We start from the raw sequence: 20,364 nt of genomic DNA, 5'->3' as shown, positions 1-20,364 counted from the left end.
TTTCTTATTTGGTTGAAAATACTTATCTGATTCCTCCATGGTCCTGTGTTTGGAGTTCCATTTCACTGCTTATCCTTTTCATTTTGATTGGATTTGTTACAATAATTTATCTTGTTTTTCAACTGAGGTATTGAAGCCTCATTTTTCTTCACGTAAAGTGTGAAGAATCCTGTCCCTAGTGAACATTTCTGCATTTCCTTTCTTTGATCGAATTGTTAGGGATAAGATCCCCTTTGATAATTTTGGCCTTGCAGACACTCTGCAGATTCCCCATTTGTTGCAGGTAGCTATGGACAAAATTATTACTCTTGGATGAATCTCAGATAAATATGATGTGGACACAGTCAAAAGCATGCTTTCTGAACTAGAATCTTATACAGTATTTGAAACTGAAGATTGGTATTTAAATTCTGCTCATTATGATGAAATGTTTTTTTATCCTCATCATGTCCATGACTACTTATACAGAGCTAGTACTCAATGTACAATTTGCAATTACACACAATGGGAACATTACCCGACAGCACCAGTGGGTAGTTCACAAATATACTTAAAAAATGTGCATCTTATTCTGGCTGCAATCCTTCAGACCCAGTTTCTTATTATTATAAGCTTACCCCTTCTCCTTCAAAGAAGAAAATGCTGACCGAGACAAAATTAATTTATTCAGACTCCTTCATTTCCCAGTTGGCCATACAAGGCTATGACTATTAGATGGAAAACACTGATTTTAAACAATTTGGGAAACACACAACAATGGCAAGTTTTAATACTGGGTGGTAAACTCCACTCCGCTGGCGGAGTTTGCAGAGTTTTGCCACTCCGTGCTCTACTTGGAGTGTGGAGTTTGACAAAAACTCTGCCCCAGCAACAGCCGCTTGGCCGAGTTTACTGGTGCCACCACCTACCTATCATATGTGATAAATGTTAGCATTCAGGATCATTCAAATCCCTGATGCAGACATAGTGTTGGATGTGATTCTGCAATTAAATGTGTAGATATAAATGTATGCCTGTAGCGGTGTGAATTGTACCTGTGCAGCACTGGTAATCAGTCCTTGACTGGCAAACACCATGGTGCACATTGACATGTTCTCGTGAGTTGGGAGCAGGTGTGTAAGTGATATAGGGAGGCTGCTCAGGGCCCATTAATAAACAGACTTCTTCCTATATCCACGTGATTGACAGAGTCTCTCTCACCACAGCTCAGACCCTGTCCTCCTCCGGCAAAACCCCCTCTGAAAAAACCTACATGCGTGCACCCAGGGTGAGAGCCGAGCTGGCCCGTGCCTCAGCAGCACACATGTGCAGGAGCACATGCTCCTGGATTTCATTTTACCTATTAGATGTGTACAATTTGGTAATTCTTGCTGAAGAGTTTCATGTTCTCTCTCCTCCCCATCTGTCCATGCTCTGCCTCACCCCCAGGGTGGTCTATGCCCCGCTCTGGCAGAAAAGGTGCAAGTGGAGCATCTGTGTCTCAAGCCTCACTTTCATGATGGGCCTTCATTCAAGCCTTATTCTGAGGAGAGGCTTTAGCTGGCCTGTGAATATCAAGGAGTCTAAAGTGTCGCTTCAAAGCCACCAAGGAGGACTGTGACAGCCTGAGTCCAGTCAGAGAGTCCCCAGGCAAGGATCAAAGATATACTTTTCAAAATAGTTATTTTTTTGTGAATAACACGTGTGCAGAACAAGTAGGGGCATGGAGATGCATAAACTTGCCACTGGGCTGTGATGGGAGATGCATACAGCTTAACTTGTGTACTCATTACAGAGTGAAATATCATGAATTTCAGCACCCCATTCCAGTGCTGTCTGAGTGTTTGTTACTGAAGGACATGCTTCAAGTGTTTTGATAACCATGTTTATTGGCCAGTTTTCTCTTCAGAGTTGTTGTTGGGCTGGGCTTGGCTTGTGATCAGGCCGGGTCAGAAAAAATGAGTGGAAACTAAGCTACAACTTTAAGCTGAGCTGTTTGGGGAAAGTATCTGTAAATGTGTGAGATGCTCGTATTCAGATTAATATTGATTGTAATGCAGACGCTTGATGAGGAAAGGATCAATTTAAAGGATGTTCTGTGCTGTCTGTATGGACACACTGAATAATTTGAGCTATGTCTGCTCTTATGCCACGTCTCTCAACTGTTGCACATCCAGAAGATGTAGAAACTGTCAAAAGTCCTCCTACCAAGCAGCCCAGCAATGGCTCACAGATTCCTGGTATAAAGTATACAGCAGCTGCAGAACACAAGTTGGGAAAAGATGCAGTGTTTACTGTATTTCCATCTAAGATGTTGAAGTCTTTTCGTTATTAGTTTGGCCTTATTCCGCCACATATTGAGCTATCAGGGAAACAGATTTTCATTGAGATGCTGCCATTTAGGATCTGACCATCACGGGAACCAGTGTTTGCTTTTCCTGCCGCAGAGAAGAAGGAGTAAATGCCAGAACTCACCTGCTGCCAGCTTCTCCTCAGTCAGCGACTGAAAATGAACACACTCCAACACCTCCACCATGCCCTCCCACCCACCTCTCACAGTGACTTTGTGTTCCTTAAATGCAGAACACACCTTTTTTACCAATCTTGCGCAGCGCTTTAAAGCCTCCTCTTAGAGACGTAACCACCGCCATATACAAATTTACTTAAAGCATAGGGTGGGCAGGGCTCTGTGAAATCTGACAGAGTTTTTATGCGACTCCACAGAATTCCACAGAGTACAACTCCACGGCTTCCATCCACCCCTACCAAGTCCCGGGCAGTGATGCTATATTTAGGGCTTGTCTGATCCCTAGACAAAGGATATTTTTAAACAAAACTGTGCAGAAGATTCCCTTCTTAGGTTTGGCTAAAATTAAAGAAATTACGCACCTAGCTTTCCCTCTATTGCACATTTTGATAATTGGCAACACTGGTAACATTTTAGAGAAAACCAGCTCAATAGTATGGTGCAGAATGGTGCATTTCATTCTTCAATTTCAGGTTAAGATGGGTGGTTAGTGTGGCCAATCGGCACTAATGGTTCTACAACACATTTTTGAACATCCTCCATGGGGTTTAAAGGTAGCAGACCAGACCCCCATACATGAATCACAATATTCAGGGGCAGTACCACCTATAACATAGGAAAGTTATGCCGGCAATGGTTACAGATTCCACCTTTTCTGCACTTAAATAACATCTTTCTTTCCTTTCTGATGACATGGATTTACAAGATTTCTTTTTGGGTCCTAGGTCACCACGTTCTACAAGATTCATATATACAGCCTATAATGAACTTGGGAAAACCTCTCAAATAGAAGCTGCTTAAAACTTAAGACAAATTAACAACATCAATTTTGAAAATGCATTGGCTGTTGTGCACAATGGCATGACGGCCTTGTCAACTCAAATTTATTCTTTGAATAATATAGTATCTTCTGCATTCAATATAATACAAAATTATGTCTCTCTCCTCCAGCATGGGCAAAGCCAGCTAAGATCAATTATGAAATTGAGTTGGACACTGAAGGGGTTAAAATCAACCTGTGTGCCTTGGCAATAGCTGAATGCAACAGAAATGTTTTTGCCTCACAATTTAACATGTATACTTAGACTAATGGCAAAGAAAGATGCGACATACACAATGCTAAACATACAAAATTTAAAGAAATTACCTTTTCCAGTAGTCAAAACCACATCTGTTGTATGACTGATCCATGGGTTCATTACATTACCAATTTCAGCATTTCAGTTTACATCTTGTCTGGAACCCTTTCAAGCAGGCAGATATTAAGGTTTAGGGGAGAGTTTTGTTCACGAAACCTGGGTTTGGCCATTTCATTACAAATGTAGAAGTGGGGAAACTTAAGTGTTCATTAGCGGAAATGAATGTGAAACTTCTTTCGGCCATTTACTAGCTTATAAAGAGGTGACACTTCATGGAGCATGCTGCGCATCCATGGCTAATTCGGCATGTTATCTGAAGGGCGCCCAGTCTCTTTAATTTGGCCGGTGTTCAATTTACTTTCAAATGGAATCTATTTGATCCTGGACGACCATGGTTGTAGTGGGATGAAACTGGGGGTGCCATACATGGTAACAGTTTCCAGGGTCAAGACTTGTTGTACTAACATGGTATTCTCACCAGCGCATGAGATTAGAGAAGTTACCTTATGGCCCTCAATTACTATTTTTTATGTTAACTTTGGTAAGGTAAGCCAACTAAAAACCTTATTGTTTCAAAAGGGTGTTGCACTGATATCTGCACAAGTAACTTTTGATCTCCAAGTTGAAAAGTCTTTCTCAAAAGTACAATCACTCTTGCGCACAAAATTGCCTCAACATTTTGGTCAACTTGTACACCGAATATTTGATGCTTCAGATCCAGGGGGAGTGGAACACTTTTTTAAAGCTATTGGTCTGGTTTGTCAGCACTTTCTAGACTGTATTCGGAGTGTTTCCTTCCTTTTTCCTCTCGATAGTATAGGAAGTGTTAGGTAGGAGTATAATCATATAGTAATTCTACTTTGGTTGCACTGTTTATCTTTTTCACCATTCTTGTAATGATGGTTACAGTGCACCATAGGAAGGAGGTACTGTAAACCAGAACTCGAGCCCACAGCTCCCCCAAACCTCTCTCTCCTTACCAAGCCTCCGCAACCCAGAAGGGCAGGCAACGTGCTAACCCCCTGCTTTCTTAGGTCCAGGTATATGATCCACCTTTCCCCTCCTTCTCATAATCAATTCTGGTCATAAGACCACAGGAACAAGGCAGTGCTACCCATCTGCCTGGAGTTGTAAAGCAGCTATCTTTGACGATGTGCACTGTGGATAATGATCCACACACCACAAGTCCTTGACATCAGAGAAAGGGTGCAATGGAGACCATGGGTGAGCCTACTGATTTACAGTAGCCCTCTATCCTCCAGATTCTTCATAACCAGGAAGGTCATGTAAAGATTGAATATCTAGCTCTCCGATCCTATCCAGGCACATAATCTGCCCATCTCAACCTGCGCACATTCAATGTTAGCCCCAAGGCTAAGAGTAGCAAGAGGTTTTGTCACTGACTTTAGCCTTAAAGTAAAAGTATTTAAAGAGATGTGCTGCAGACAAGGGCATTTAAGCAGGACATGCACACAAAGTATTTCAATATAAGGCAGATTTGGATGCATAACCTATCCCACCACAGTGAACCACCAAAGCAAACAAATATTCAAGTATGGCTAAGGAACCTGGGTGCCACCCCAATGTGGTATACAAAGAGATGCAACCGTCTATATAATTTCAGGCATTCAGTTAAATGTAATCAATCAACTACTTATGATGGCAGATATTTGGAGCAGTCTGATTGGCAAAGAGCCTGCCACAAATATTTTGATTATTCTTCGCTTTAGACCATTTACTCGGCTCAAACAATATGTGACTCTCAATCTAAGCTGCATATCAGCTAGCAACTGGTTGAAAGTAAGCTATACTTATTGCACATTAGCATCACACCACACTGCTGCTGACATTGCAGTCAATTTTGATATTGCAACTAAACCCAACAGCTATGGGATTATAATATAAATTGTGAGTTCAATAAAAGAACATCACGAGTACCATGACCACCTGAACTCACACTACTTTTTCTTATATTGTTTAATTTACCATGGCCCCACCTGATCTCTCTAACCATATCACCATGCCTAATCCTACCTAACTTGTTTGCCTTACACTCCACAAATCCTCCGTTGTAAATAGTGAAACTGATTACCCACTAGCACACATTACTCCATACCACCTATGAAGTCATATGCTATGACTACACACCCCACATTCTCAAATTTCGCAAAAGTCACCTTATCTACTAACCAAAGCTTACAGTCAAACAGGCCATTGATTTACAATGCAACACCTCTAATGAACACAGTCTGATTTTGGCTATGAAACTTGTGAACAGGTTCACCACAAAACATCCTTCATCACTGACCACTTGACTCACATAACCCTTACACTTTTTTTGTGGAGACTTGGAATGACTCTAAGAGCTCAGCTGCCCCTGCAGTCTTGGCATTACCAATTTTCCAACACACTCCTAACAAAGCACCAAGAAGGGAGAGTGGGTTAAGAAGCATTTTCACAACTACAAAAGTTATCCTTCTGACATTCTTTCAATAATAGTGTACACTGGACATGACCTCTTTCAAAGCAAATCTTAGATCAATCTATCTCCAAGCTACAAAAATCACTTCTTTGTCAAACCCAGCTCACTGAAGCCCATCACCCCAATCCTCCTTTTTAGCAACTTCAATGCGATGCTCAGAAATCACAGCTACGCTCTTACCACACTCTAACACTCACCTCTTACGAGTACATTGCCAAGGAAACCCTAGTGCTTGTACCTGTATAAGACACACTATTAAACTTCAAACAGACTATTACCCCATCTCCATCTGATAATTTAATAGTCATGTTAGTCAGCATTCCCCCGCCACTCCCAATAAGCCCGTATCCGCCACTTCCAAATAGAAACACTCCCTATTCTCCAAGCCAATATTCCTGCACAAGCTTCTGAATTACCTCACTCCACTTTACCCCAGCACATAATTTGATTAGTTTGACTTTGTCATCAAACAAGCCTTCAATAAACATTATCCATTATGCCTCTACTCCTCCTACGGCATCATAAACATGACCCTGAATACCACCTTATAATCATATTCTTAAAATCAAAACAAGAGCTTCTTTTTTGTAAATGCCAAAGTAGCAAGGCCATCTCTAAATTTGAGGAATGCAAAGAAGCCTTGAACAGACTACACCTTAATAACATTGACAATCCTAAAGTTTAATTGTTTCAAAACCTTGTCACCTCAATTCAGCTACACCCACAGCATTGTGCATGCACATTTAACAACCTACTCTCGTCTCTAGAACAACTCCCAAATGATCTAGGATCATTACCCAGTGCTATCCCTGCATGCTCCATGATCATTAGTCAGTGATATCCCACCATGCTTATCGTAAAAACCCTCCAAGCTTAGAAAAGCCCTGACCACACTTTGACTGCTCTTTCACCACCCCTTTTACCTCTCTATCAATTTCCACCTAACCATCTATAAGTGTAAACTTCACCTCTACCTCTGCATGTCCATCCAAAATCATGCTTAACATTGTCTTTCAATACTGACATAATCCCACCCATTGCACTATAGGCTGTCCTCACTTCTTATGCTATTGGATGTACAATTATATAAATTTTTCACCAGAACTAATGTTTGTATTCCATCAAATTTTGATAATCAAAAAAAATGTTGCTCTATTACCTATAAAACAAGTTGTTAATTATCGCATTGTCTTAAAAAGAAGTGTTAGAACTTTGTTTGCTCAGACCATATGCTCAACAATGATCAGTTAATATTAGAAAAACACAAATGATAAAAACTGAATGTTTACAGATTATTCACATAAATCATTAATATGTTCACTGTGTGTCAGCAGCTGGGAGCGGGTCACAAGCAGCACCATGATCTGGCATTTTGTGCAGGCAGCAGTACTGCAAGGAGGGGGCCAGGTTAGGCATGCAGGGCTTCCAAAACTATGGGAGTGGTACATACCACTTTAGACAATCAACCTTGACACAGGTCCCCCCAGTGCAGTTGCAGGATGGCAGCACTTTCGGACAAAACCCCCACAACGGAACAGCTGCACAGGAGCAGCTCGGCGGCCAAACAGGGCAAGCATGCAGCGATGGCATTCTGGCAGCACATGGGCCCAGAGATACTTTGTCCACAGCAACCTCTCCTTTCAATGCACTGGCAGGTTACTTAAGCCCCTCAACCAGCTAGTGTAGCCACGACCATTAACACAAAGAGCAGCAGGCTATTTGCTGGGCCAGGCAGAAGCTCAGGGCATGCCACTCCAGAACTGGGTGTCTCCTGAAGTGCCAGGGAGGGGGTTAGCTAGTAGCCCCGCAGGGCAGGGCCAACCATCGAGGTGGCAGTCAGAGGAACATGGGGCAGTAGGGGAACTGTGACTCAATAACCATCCCCAACAGCAAGGTGAGGTAGATGCAGCCAGGAGCAGTGCAGTGTTGGCCACTCAACAACATCAGGCGGTGGCGGTGGCGGCACCTCTAACAGAAGAGCTACAAGGGGACAGCCAAGTGGGGACACTGAATCTGGCAATAGCTTGGCTGAGGAAACTGTGCCACTTGCATCAGGGCGAAAACCATTCAGCTTACTTAAGTCATTGGTTACCTTCACCTTGAGTGACTGCATTTTGCTCTTTCACAAGGAGCACATCCACACACAAAGTTGTTGTTTCCTTCAGTAGCAGCACAGTGCACATTCTAGCTCGATCAGATCCCATCTTGCGCAGATGCTGTTTTAAGTTCTTTTTCCAGCACATATGAACTCTGAATATAAGCTAAACAGTAGGCTCTATCATTCTTTACAACTGTGTCTTTCTTTCTTTCTTCCCTTCTTTCTTTCTTTCATTCTTTCTTTTCTTTGTTACTTCTCTTTCTTTTCTTTAATCTTTCTTTTTTTATTTTCTTTATTCCTTTCTTTCATTCATTCTTGCTTTCTTTACTTCTATCCTTCCTTCTTTATTTTTCTTTCTTGCCTCCTTTCTTTCTTGCCTCACTTCTTTCTTTCTTTTTATTCTCCTTTCTGCTTTCCTTTCTTCTTTCTTCTTGATTTCCATTTTGCTTGATTATTTCCAAAGTTCTTCATTTCTTTCTTGACTGCTTTCTTTTTTTCCTTCCCTCTTCCTTTATTGTCTTCTTTCGTGCCTTCTTTTTCAAATGCAAGAGACTGGCAGCTAAATTATTATTATTATTATTATTATGTTTCTTATATAGCGCCTGAATCGACCCCCGAAGGGGTATCTCCGCGCTTGCCTTGGGAACCCGTCCTGGCTTTTCCCTGTGAGATAGCCCCTACAGGGCATCCCCAAGGTGAAAGCCAGGTATCCCGCCGCGGGGGGGGCCGATGTGGAGATTAAGCAAGCTTAATGCCCAGAGTTACAGAGTGTGAACCCATGATTAGGTCAGGCACCGAAGCGAGAATTATCGAGTCCATGGACATTTGAGCTCAAGGCCCTGCCGCGTCGGGAATTGAACCCTGGTCCCGGGTCTGACCTCTGCTTCAGGGTGCCTGCTCTGACCAGTGAGCCACACTTCTCCAAAGCCCTAAAGCCAGGCCACTTGACTTTTTTAGGTCTGTGTTAACCAAGACCTTGTAATTTTGCTAAAATTATATGTATGAAATACTTATAGGGAGTTTCAGAAAGACTTCATACATTAGTCTCTGGTTCCATCATTCACATTTTTCTTCCATCCACTCCAGCGTGCATCAAAGGGCACTGTGTCAGCCCACTTTAGTTACTGGCTGACTTCCCTGTGACTTCTGACATTCTACTTTTTCAAAAGGAGCTCATCCAACATGCATACTAGTTCCCTTCAGTACCTGGGAAGTACTATGGTAATGTTTGCTTCTTTGAGACCCAACATTTTTTTTGTCTTTAGCCAATATTATTTTTTAGATTGATAAGGGCCTGGCAGCGTCTTGAACAATAAAGTTCCACAAAAATCATGACAAATCAAAACAAAAATTGCCAAAATGCTATCAGCCAACACCAGACCTATGGACTTTTCCAGTGCTTGTTTGTAGGGTAAGCATAAGGTTAACTATCAGTACGTTTCATGCTTCTAGAGGGGATTAAATGCTGGCTCACAAAGCCGTAGCCTGCATTCCTCAACCAGTGAGTATGGAGGGCCTCTGTTTACTTGTAGCTGAAGGCCGAGTTTGTGTCCCTGCTACAGAATTGTTAAGGCCTGGGTGTGGGTGACAGTGTAGTTTGCAGCAGGTACTTTCAATTACCTGCTATCTCTTGATAAGTGATCTCAATTCTTGCAGAATTATATATAGGCTTGAGGTGAGGCAGACAGGGGATTTTGCAAACATGTTCCAAGGTCAGCAATACTTTGTTTCTCTTAGATGTACTTTTGCTTTTTTATACCAAAGTCGTGTTCAGAATTACACTCCAATCAATCTAACAGAGTTATCAATTGATTGAATCCAGTGCCTTTCTTCAGTGATAAAGGGGGAGAGCTGATTAGGGAACCCACTATTTGCCTCAAAAATCACTTTCTGCTTTAGCCATCAATAAATCGTTTGAGTGATTCCACAATTGTAATCCATAAAACAGCATCATTGTAAAGTCCTAAGCATTTTCATCATTACATAATGGAATCTCAATATTGCTGCTGAAGTCTGTAGCAAAGTCAAATAAATAACTGTCCCCCTGTGAAGTCAGCGGCACATCTGCGTTTTTCATCTCACGTGATCTTCGGATTGACTTGTTCACCATTTGAATATGTTCACCTTATGCTAAAATGTTGGATGCTTGCTAAAGACTTTCAATGCGTGCGTGTGTCACCTTAATTAATGATCTCTTTATCTTGCTATATTTAATCAAATCCCATAAAAAAGCAAGGAGAGAATTCTTAGTGAAGGCCACCAGCACTGTCTTACGAGCAAAAGACAAAATACGGATGTGTCATGTGTGCTTGCTGCAGAAACACCGCTTCCCACAAGCAACCAAGAGGGCTTCAGATCGTGGGTGAAGATATTAGAGAGGCTTGGTTGGGCCAGGACTTCACTCTGGCTCACCCCAACTCCAAAGGCAAGATGTTGAGTCATCTCTCCCCTTATGCAAAATGAGACACTACCCTGCATAGATGCATTGGTTTATACCTGAGCAGTAGCAGAATTCCATCAAAGGGGGAGAATGTTAAAAGTGTGCATGGTCGGCAAACCTGCGAGAAAATGTTCTGCTGAGCAGCGAGAGGGGCAAGTTTATGCAATAGTGGTTTGGTAACCTACAGGGGTCTGCCCTACATCTATATAGGATAGGAGTGTATTTGCCTGAAGAGGCTGGCGGAATTTCTGCAGGGGTGTGTTAAGCTATCTTTACTGATATTATAAATGTATGTTTAAGGGCGTGAGCTGCAACAATGCAAAAATAGAATTATTTCTAATAAAGGATTAGGCCTGGCATGACATTTTTGCCTGGCAAGATGAGCCCTGTCTGTATGTTAAACAATCCCCATTCGTGAACTAGTGACCCCTAAAGCGTGGCATTTATTAACAAGACGTCTAGTCACGTGAAGAGGAGGGTGCTGGGAAGGTTACCACAGCACTGCTAGAATCTGCTGATCCATTGAGCAGCAGTCACACACAAACATAGCATATTTAAGTTTGGAATCGGAAGATTTGGGAGGTAACCTTGCAGGTCTTCTCATCTTCCTTTTTTGTTAGAACTGATGATGCTATTTCTAAATCCTCTAGGTTAAAAATTGCCAATTTTCTGTTTCACCGGTGATGGAAATTGCTAGAAATAAAAATGTATTCGCATTTTGTTTAGCCCTTTACATTCTCCTCTTCTGCCCCATCATGGTCACTGCAGCTCTAATTCTCATTGTCTTCTTTTCCCTTTCAGGTTTACCAGAAGCTACTTAAGAACATAGACTGTAAGAATCTCACATCCGACACACTGAAGAGTTTGGGGAAAGCGGCGACTGGCCTCAACAGGGATCAAATTGTCAGTCTTTCGCCCAGCGTTGTCAACCAATCACTGGAGTCCCTCGGCAAGCTCAAAGGCTGGTCAATGCAGCAGCGCAGATCGCTGGTTAAGAAAGTGAACGTGAGTACTCATCATACGGAAGAAGCATGTACAAGCCTTAAAGCAAGGCTTTAACATCATCTGAAGAGTTTATAAGACCACAACTCTGTCAGAGCTAAGATCTCAAACGGATGACACAGCTGAAAGTAAAAAGAAGTGGTTGGGCATCAAAACAGTGGACTGTTTGGAACCTAGAGTTAGCATACTCTGGCCACTGGCAATAGCTCAGGATAGCATTCCAAGCCATAGTGAAGTACCAAAATTATATATCATGGAGCTATACTTACCAATAGCTCATATACCTTATTTACCAATAATAAGTCAGTCTGCGATGGAGAAGGTTCAATCGTTTATTTTGCAAAATCGCCATACATAGGGGAGCCTCTCTCTCGTCCTCACCCTCAAAGGTGTGTAGAGGAGACTCCTGGATCGCATTCAAAACAGTGTATATATACTTTTAGCATACCTCATGAAAAACCCTGTACATGGAAAAGTACCACTTCTTGTGAAGCCAACAGGAAAACCCATATAAGGCACAATTGATTGATTCGAAACTCAGCTCAATGTATTCCGGGGTTAGGTCAGTGAAGTGGCCTCCCTTTCATTCCGGGGCACGGGAGTACAGGCACGGCACCTGCAAGAATGTGCTCATCTTACAAGAAAGACAGATGTGACCTTGAGTCTCCTAAGTTAGAACCAATGGTCTGTCATAGCCCAGGCCGACCTCTTAGACTTTTTACACAGTAGCAAGTCATGCGCTTTCCTAACTAACGGAAGAGACGCATGAAAAGGAAACCAAGATGGCGTTTGTTCGGTCAAGGCCCGATTCTTTAATGTATGCATGGCTAGATTGTATTTACAAGGGGCTCTCCCAAGGTAGCAGGAATATATACATTGGATACATTAGGCCAACATTATATAATAGCGGATTGGTGTCAGTACAACGCAGATTTTTACAACGCATTCCGTTACAACGGAATTTTTACAACGCAGGATCCATTACATTGGATGCCATTACAACGCATGGCATTACATAGCAGATGCTATTACAACGCATACCATTACATCGTAAGTATAGGTAAGTATACCTTTTTAAAAAAATGTTATTAAGTTAATTTAATTAATTTAATTTAATTAATTTAATTAAAATACATTTTGAAATAGACATTAATTTAATTTAATAAAATAATATCTATTTAATAAATGTAATTTTAATTAAAAAAGGAAATAATTTAATTTAATTAAAATAATGAAATTAATTTAATGTACATATTTTTATAATTGAAAATAAATTAAATTAAATGAAATAATTTATTTAATTTAATTAATTTAATTTAAAAATGTAATTAATGTAATAAAATTAATTTAATGTATTAAATATATTTTAATTAATTTAAAAATGGTAAATATAATTTAATTATCCCAAAACACAAACCTACCCCTGAACCCTACAATACCCCTGTACCCCGAAACCCAAACCCTGCCCTAAAACCTAAAAACACCCCTGTACCCCAAAACCCAAACCCTGCCCTAAAACCTAAAAACACCCCTGCACCCCAAAACCCAAACCCTGCCCTAAAACCTAAAAACACCCCTGTACCCCAAAACCCAAACCCTGCCCTAAAACCTAAAAACACCCCTGTACCCCAAAACCCAAACCCTGCCCTAAAACCTAAAAACACCCCTGTACCCCAAAACCCAAACCCTGCCCTAAAACCTAAAAACACCCCTGTACCCCAAAACCCAAACCCTGCCCTAAAACTTAAAAACACCCCTGTACCCCAAAACCCAAACCCTACCCTAAAACCTAAAAACACCCCTGTACCCCAAAACCCAAACCCTACCCTAAAACCTAAAAACACCCCTGTACCCCAAAACCCAAACCCTGCCCTAAAACCTAAAAACACCCCTGTACCCCAAAACCCAAACCCTGCCCTAAAACCTAAAAACACCCCTGTACCCCAAAACACAAACCCTGCCCTAAAACCTAAAAACGCCCCTGTACCCCAAAACCCAACCCTGCCCTAAAACCTAAAAACACCCCTGTACCCCAAAACCCAAACCCTGCCCTAAAACCTAAAAACACCCCTGTACCCCAAAACCCAAACCCTGCCCTAAAACCTAAAAACCCCCCTGTACCCCAAAACCCAAACCCTGCCCTAAAACCTAAAAACACCCCTGTACCCCAAAACCCAAACCCTTCCCTAAAACTTAAAAACACCCATGTACCCCAAAATTACTTAAATTAATATATTTAATTTATCATATTTAAAAACATAAATAAATATTTTTATTTATAATTATTAATAATTAAATCAATTATATAATATTAAATAAAATAAAAAAAAATTATATACTTACCAATACTTACGATGTAATGGTATGCGTTGTAATACCATCTGCTATGTAATGCCATGCGTTGTAATGGCATCCGATGTAATGGATCCTGCGTTGTAATAGCTGCGTTGTAACAGCATTACGACGTAAAAGTTGCGTTGTAAGTGTTACATACCTATAATAGCAGATCTATATTCCTTCAGACTGCCCTTTTGGCCTAATGTAGCCAATATACATAAAAATAGCAGATCCTAATCCAAAAACACACCTTCATCTATCTGCATTAGATCTGTAACTTCCTTTTGCACTAACTGCTTCTCAATTTTCGCATGGCGCGAAAATTGAGAAGAGGAAGTAAGCTTGGCAGCACAATAGGAGCAACATGCTGGCCCACAATGCAGACATAGGCAACAAGTAAACATCACCCCAACTACTCCGGCGAGGATTATGAAGATCTTCCAACCCCAAGTGGACAAAAGGTTCCAGAACCAACCTGTCAAAGACCAGGTACCAGTATCAGCATGAACTTCTGCTGCCAAGCAATGCAATTTCTGAATGGCCAAATGTATAGTTGGAGCAGAATCAGGTATATACATGCAACAGGAGCTGCCGATCACGCGGCATGCTCCTCCTCGATCAGCTAGGATGACGTCAAGCACCATCCGATTTTGAAGCGAAACGAGCCTCGTAGCTTGAAGCTCTACTGTCAGGTTAGTTAAAATTCCAGCAGTGGTTTGAACTACGTTTTCCACTACTCTGGACAGGCGTCTAACATCCCGGCTGGTAAAAATAGGACCCCATATAGAAAAGAGACCCTTTGCTATATCCACAAACTGCTGCGAGGCGGTGTCAGTTTGATCTGTATTATCAGCATCGATGCTCCTACTAGTCCGTAAGAAATCTGTACTTCGTTTTGTCAATTGGTGATTCTTATGATAGTTAGAAGGGGCTATATATACTGGAGGGTAAAGGAAAGACAGATAACACTTCCCTGCCTATCCTCGGGGAAGCCAAGTATAGGCGTTTTCCCCGCATACAAAATACACGTTAGGCGGGGTTATCAAGGGCGGGGTGCTATTGGTATGCAAAGTGTAGGTATAGTTACATTTGCTATCTCCTACCTTAACATGACCTTTCCCTCTAATACAAAATAAAGCAGTACTATTTAAAAATAGGAACTGACATTGCCTTATCATCTGTAACATTACGATCTTTAAAATACTGGAAATATTGCGTGGAGTTAAAATGTTCAAAATGTAACATTTCTCCCTTCAACCAGGTAGCATTCTCATAAGTGGTATACATATTCATACAGGCTTCTGGATCTAAGGATCCCTCTCCTTGTTTTCAAGAAGCGTCGAATCCCTGATGTTGTTCTATATATCTTAAAATAGCTTCATAATCTTTTTCCGTATATCTTTTAGGTTCCGCCACATAATGTAAATACATCAAAGATAATAATTGAAACCAGGCCTCACAACTTGCTACGTGTGATAGCGGTAAAGAAATAAATAAATCATGACGATGCATTACAGATGGCAAAAGGCCACATACCCAACAGTTTGTCTTATTTGTGGTACTATGAGCTTGATGCAGCATTTCAATAAACACATTTTTAGCATAAGTTTCTCGATGTCTTTCCTTATGGGGAGGCAAACTATAAAAGAAATGTTCAGGCGGAACTGTTGTAGTACCTAACACCTTATGCATAGGATATTGAAATTCTAAATATACAAACACACTCATCAATATTACCATGATTACTGCAATAGTTATTACAAAGGCTATCTTCACTCTGATAGCCCAACCGGAAAACATGGGGATATTTTTAAGGAAAGGTAGAGGAGCAAGGGGTCGTTCATCTTCGAGGGCAAACCGGGCAAAGGGATACACCCTAACTAAAAGTCCAAACTAAACTCGGAAAAGATGCAAGCCAACTGCCAGAGGGTTTCTTCTTCCTGTGTCCGTCTAGAGCCTCACAGGCAGGCTCATATCGTTCATCAAAAAGAACAATTTCAAACTTTGACTTCACTGTTGCAACTTAGGCCCTTAACAGAGTCTTTCTTTCTGAACAGAGCAATGTAACAGTTCCAGGCTCTCAACGGGTTCAGTCCAGTGTCTCGCTCAGTACCCCACTAAAGAGCTAACTTCAACCCTGCAACTCAAGTCTTTCCCTATCTCCTAGAATCCGAAACTGGGGTACTGCGTTGTTTTCGGGGCCGTAAGTTGTATCGAAGATGGCCAGGTCGTTCCTGGTCTTGAAACAACACAGCAGCAGTGACATTCGGTGCAACAAAGCCCTCAGAAGCCTCAGAGGAATCAGCCGTATCCAAATTTTCAGAAACTGCAGCTGATTTATTTCCTTGTGGTGCCAACAATCCTTCCTCTTGCCCGATTTCAAGGGCATCTGAGAAAGGCACAAAACTCAACCTCCGCTCTCTTTCTTGCGTTTGAACTCTGTCTCGGTTCTGCTGGTCAAACAGGAGCGGAAGGGGCAATTTTTTTACGTGGGAGATGTGAATCCAGTGTTTCTTCCCGTCTACTTTCAATGCTGTCCGCTTTGCCAAAATAATCTGGTGGGGACGGCTCCACCTTGGTTCCAAACTCGATTTCCGCTGGTAATTTTGGACTAGGACCCACTGTAGCTCCAAACTGTGTCGGGACCCTCCGGCAGCGGCTGCAGTACAGCTGACACCTGTTGATGAATGGAACGTAAATGTTTAGTTAAAGCGTACAGATAATCTGTCATCATAGGGTAATCAATATCACGGGAGGACCTAGGTCTCGGGACACCCCACACATTAGATGGTCGACCAAAGACGACCTCATAAGGTGATAGCCCTGTTCGTGAATGAGGGGTCACTCTTAATGACATTAACGCTAGGGGCAAAGCATCAGGCCAGCTAAAGCCTGTGCTTTCTTGAATCTTTGCCATCTTTAACTTAAGTGTACCATTATATTTCTCAACCAGTCCTGCAGACTGCGTATGTCGTGCTGCATGAAATTTCTGTTTTATCTGTAAACCATCACAAATATATTTGACAAGGTCTGCATTAAAGTGTACCCCATTGTCTGTCCAAATGACTCGAGGCAAACCGAACCGAGGCAGGAACTCTTTGATTAGGGCTTTTGCGGTAGCCATAGCAGTGTTATCTTTGGTAGGGTATGCTTCAATCCATTTACTAAAAGCACATACCACCACTAGCACGTATTTGAGGTTATTCACCCTTTCGAGTTGAATATAATCCATCTGTATTACTTCAAACGGTAAAGTAGGAGGCGCAAAATTAACCACTGAGGACTGTCTCCCTCCCTCCAGGATTATACTGTAAACAGATCATGCAGTATTTGACCACATGAGCAGCAGTTTTTGAAATATTTGGGTTATTCCACACAGGATCTAGTAATGCACAAATGCCTTTTGCACAAATGTGAGCGGGACCATGGGCCATCACAACAACTGCATATACCAGTGCATTAGGCAATAGCCATCGCTGTTTTTCGGTCAACTCAATCCAACAATTGTTCTTATCCAACTTCCCTATTTCCTGTTCCCATTGTTTTATTTCATCAGGAGTAGCTTCTTTCTGTAGTTCTCTAACACTTTCAATAGTGTTATCAAACACTGTTGTCTCCGCCACCCACCTTGCTGAAACACTAGGGAACATACTAGACATTTTAGTTTGTGCTGTGTCTTTTGCTAACTGATCGGCAAAGGCATTTCCCTCCCCTATGGTATCAATAACTTTCTTGTGGGCGCTACACTTGATAATGGCCACCTTCTCTGGTAAGGTTAAGGCATTCAACAATCTTTAAACATGTTGTATCTTCTGACCATGGGCGGTAGGAAATCCTCGTTCTTTCCACAGCCGCTCAAAACTAGGGGCTACGCCAAAGGCATACTGGCTGTCTGTAAAAATATTTACTCTTAAACCTTCACTCAGTTCACATGCTCTTAACAAAGCTATTAGTTCAGCTGCTTGCGCTGAGTGATAGGAAACCCGAGCGGTCTCCACTATAGTTCTGAGGGTCGTTATAGCGTATGCAGCTGTTGTCGTGCCATCTGGTAATTTAAAACAGGAGCAATCCACATACAACTCCCCTTGGGGTTCAGATAAAGGGGTTTCAGAGAGGTCTACTTGTCCCTTCGTTTCTTTTTCAGTTCGAAATATACAATCATGAACATCGTCCTTTTGATCACTCGAAGGGAAGGGTAGCAACGTGGCTGGGTTCAGAGTGGCACATCGTTTAATAGTAATGTGGGGTACAAATAATGTTAATTCATAGCCGGTCAATTGGGCACTCGTAAGGTGCTGGGTTTTTGTTTGATTCAATAATATATCGACAGCATGCGGTACCATGACTGTGAGGTCAGTATTCAAAACAATCCCCTCGGACTGTCGAATGGCCACCGCCACAGCAGCAGTAGCCCTTAGACAGCTAGGAAGGGCTCTGGCAACATTATCCAATACTGCCGAAAAATATGCACAAGGTCTTTGCCGTCTGCCAAAACCCTGTGTTAGCACTGAAAGTGAACAACTGTCCACCTCAAGTACATAGAGTACAAAAGGCTTCCGGTAATCCAGAGTACCCAAGACGGGTGCAGAGCAAAGAGCAGATTTCAAAGAATCAAAAGCATCCTGACATTCATCCGTCCAGGGCAAGGGTTCATGCACATCTTTGGTAGTCAAATGCAACAAGGGTTTAGCGAAAAGAGAAAAATTAGGAATCCATTGGCGACAGTAAGAGGTTATGCCAAGAAAAGCACGAACATCACGTTGAGTACGGTGCACAGACATGTTAGAAATAACAGCTATTCGTTTAGGAGTTAGTCTTCTCCCCGCTTTCGACAGTAAATTACCAAGATAGGTCACTTCCTGTCGACAATACTGAAATTTCGATAAGGATACTTGTTACCATTAGCCACTAAATGAGTCAATAATTTGACAGTGGCTTCTCTACAACCTTCTGTGGTGTCTGACACCCCCAATTTGTCATCCACATACTGGATGAGAACACTACCAGGGGGTAGGACTAATTCAAATAGTACTGCTTTCAATGCTTGGCTATAAATAGTAGGACTTTCAGTATAGCCTTGAGGAGCATGTCAAAATCTGAAGTTGCGCCCACATAACGAGAATCCGAAAATATGACGGTTGTCAGGGTGGATTGGAATGCTAAAGAAAGCAATCTTCAAATCTATCACTGAGAAATACTGGGCAGTAGGGGGAATCATAGTAAGAATTGCAGTGATATCTGGAACCACAGGATATTGGGGAACCAGTATTTTATTAACTTCTCTTAAATCAATCACAAATCGATACATGTTTTTATAATCAGGGTCGCCACCCAGCGGGGCCTTTTTCAAAATTGGTAAAATGTGACTATTACAAACATTAGCAGCTGTTTCCTCTACCACTCCTTTCTTAATAAAGTCACGAATGATCTGTAATAAGGACTGTTCACCCTCTTGCGAAATTCGATATTGTGGGATACGTGGCAAATGTGGATCCGGTTTTAAGGTAATAGATACAGGGGGGTATTTTTAACAATCCCACATCCGTGTCCCCCATTGCCCAGAGGGACTAGGGGATTTTTGAAAATTCGGGGGGAAAGATGTTCATTTTTGGAAAAACATTGAGACGTGCTTTTAGTAGGAGGCTGCAATGTTAAATAAACACCGTCAGGGGAACAATAAATGTGAGCATGCAATTTCTTCAGTATATCCAATCCTAACATGTTCTCGCCACAGCTGGAAGTAAGCAAAAATGGAGAGTCTACAGTAACTGGACCGATAGTAAATGGAAGTGGCTTAGAAATGGGGCTCACTACTGGGATTCCTGAAAAACCCACTGATACATTATTTTGCCCAGACAGAGCAGCCCCTGGGACCAGTGAATGAGCAACAGAACTATTCATTGCTCCAGTATCCACTGGAAACTTCTCAGATGTCCCCATCAATTGCCCCTGTACATAAGGCCCCTGTTGGTCAACTGGTACTGATATGTGGACCCTGCTCTGTCCGTGGCTGTCTCATGCGTAACCATTCCCATCAAATCCATCCTCTCGATAATCTTCATTATAATATTGCCTCACTTGAGGATCATCAAAATAATTCCTTCCGGACTCACCACCGGACATGTCCCTGCGTCTCATACTAGTCCGATCAGTACCACCTCGCCCTCTTCCTCTTCCTCTGTTAAAAGCGCCTTGTCCATATAGCAATGGACACTGAGCTCACCAGAGTCCCTCCTGCCTACAATTGGAACACTGATTTATCCCTATATCAGGAGCCGGACCCGCTCCCCCTCCTCTTCCACTTATTGCCCTTCTTGGAAATGAACCTCTTCCTCCCCTTCCAGCATTTTGTCCTCTACT

The 20,364-nt window shown here is 42.0% G+C and overlaps 1 protein-coding gene across 1 annotated transcript in view; it reads left to right on the top strand.

Annotated features, from left to right (window-relative positions):
- LOC147732395 (otoancorin-like) overlaps positions 1-20,364 on the top strand; it is a 759,538-nt gene that overhangs the window by 280,215 nt on the left and 458,959 nt on the right. The window contains exon 9 of the mRNA XM_086956929.1: positions 11,467-11,670. Within this exon, the coding sequence (XP_086813055.1) occupies positions 11,467-11,670 (204 nt within the window). The remainder of the gene's footprint in view (positions 1-11,466; positions 11,671-20,364) is intronic.

This window comes from Lissotriton vulgaris, chromosome 2_1 (genome assembly GCF_964263255.1).
Source record: "Lissotriton vulgaris chromosome 2_1, aLisVul1.2, whole genome shotgun sequence".
Taxonomy (NCBI): domain Eukaryota; kingdom Metazoa; phylum Chordata; class Amphibia; order Caudata; family Salamandridae; genus Lissotriton; species Lissotriton vulgaris.
Note: the sequence above shows the minus strand (reverse complement) of the source record. Positions and strands in the feature narration are given on the sequence as shown.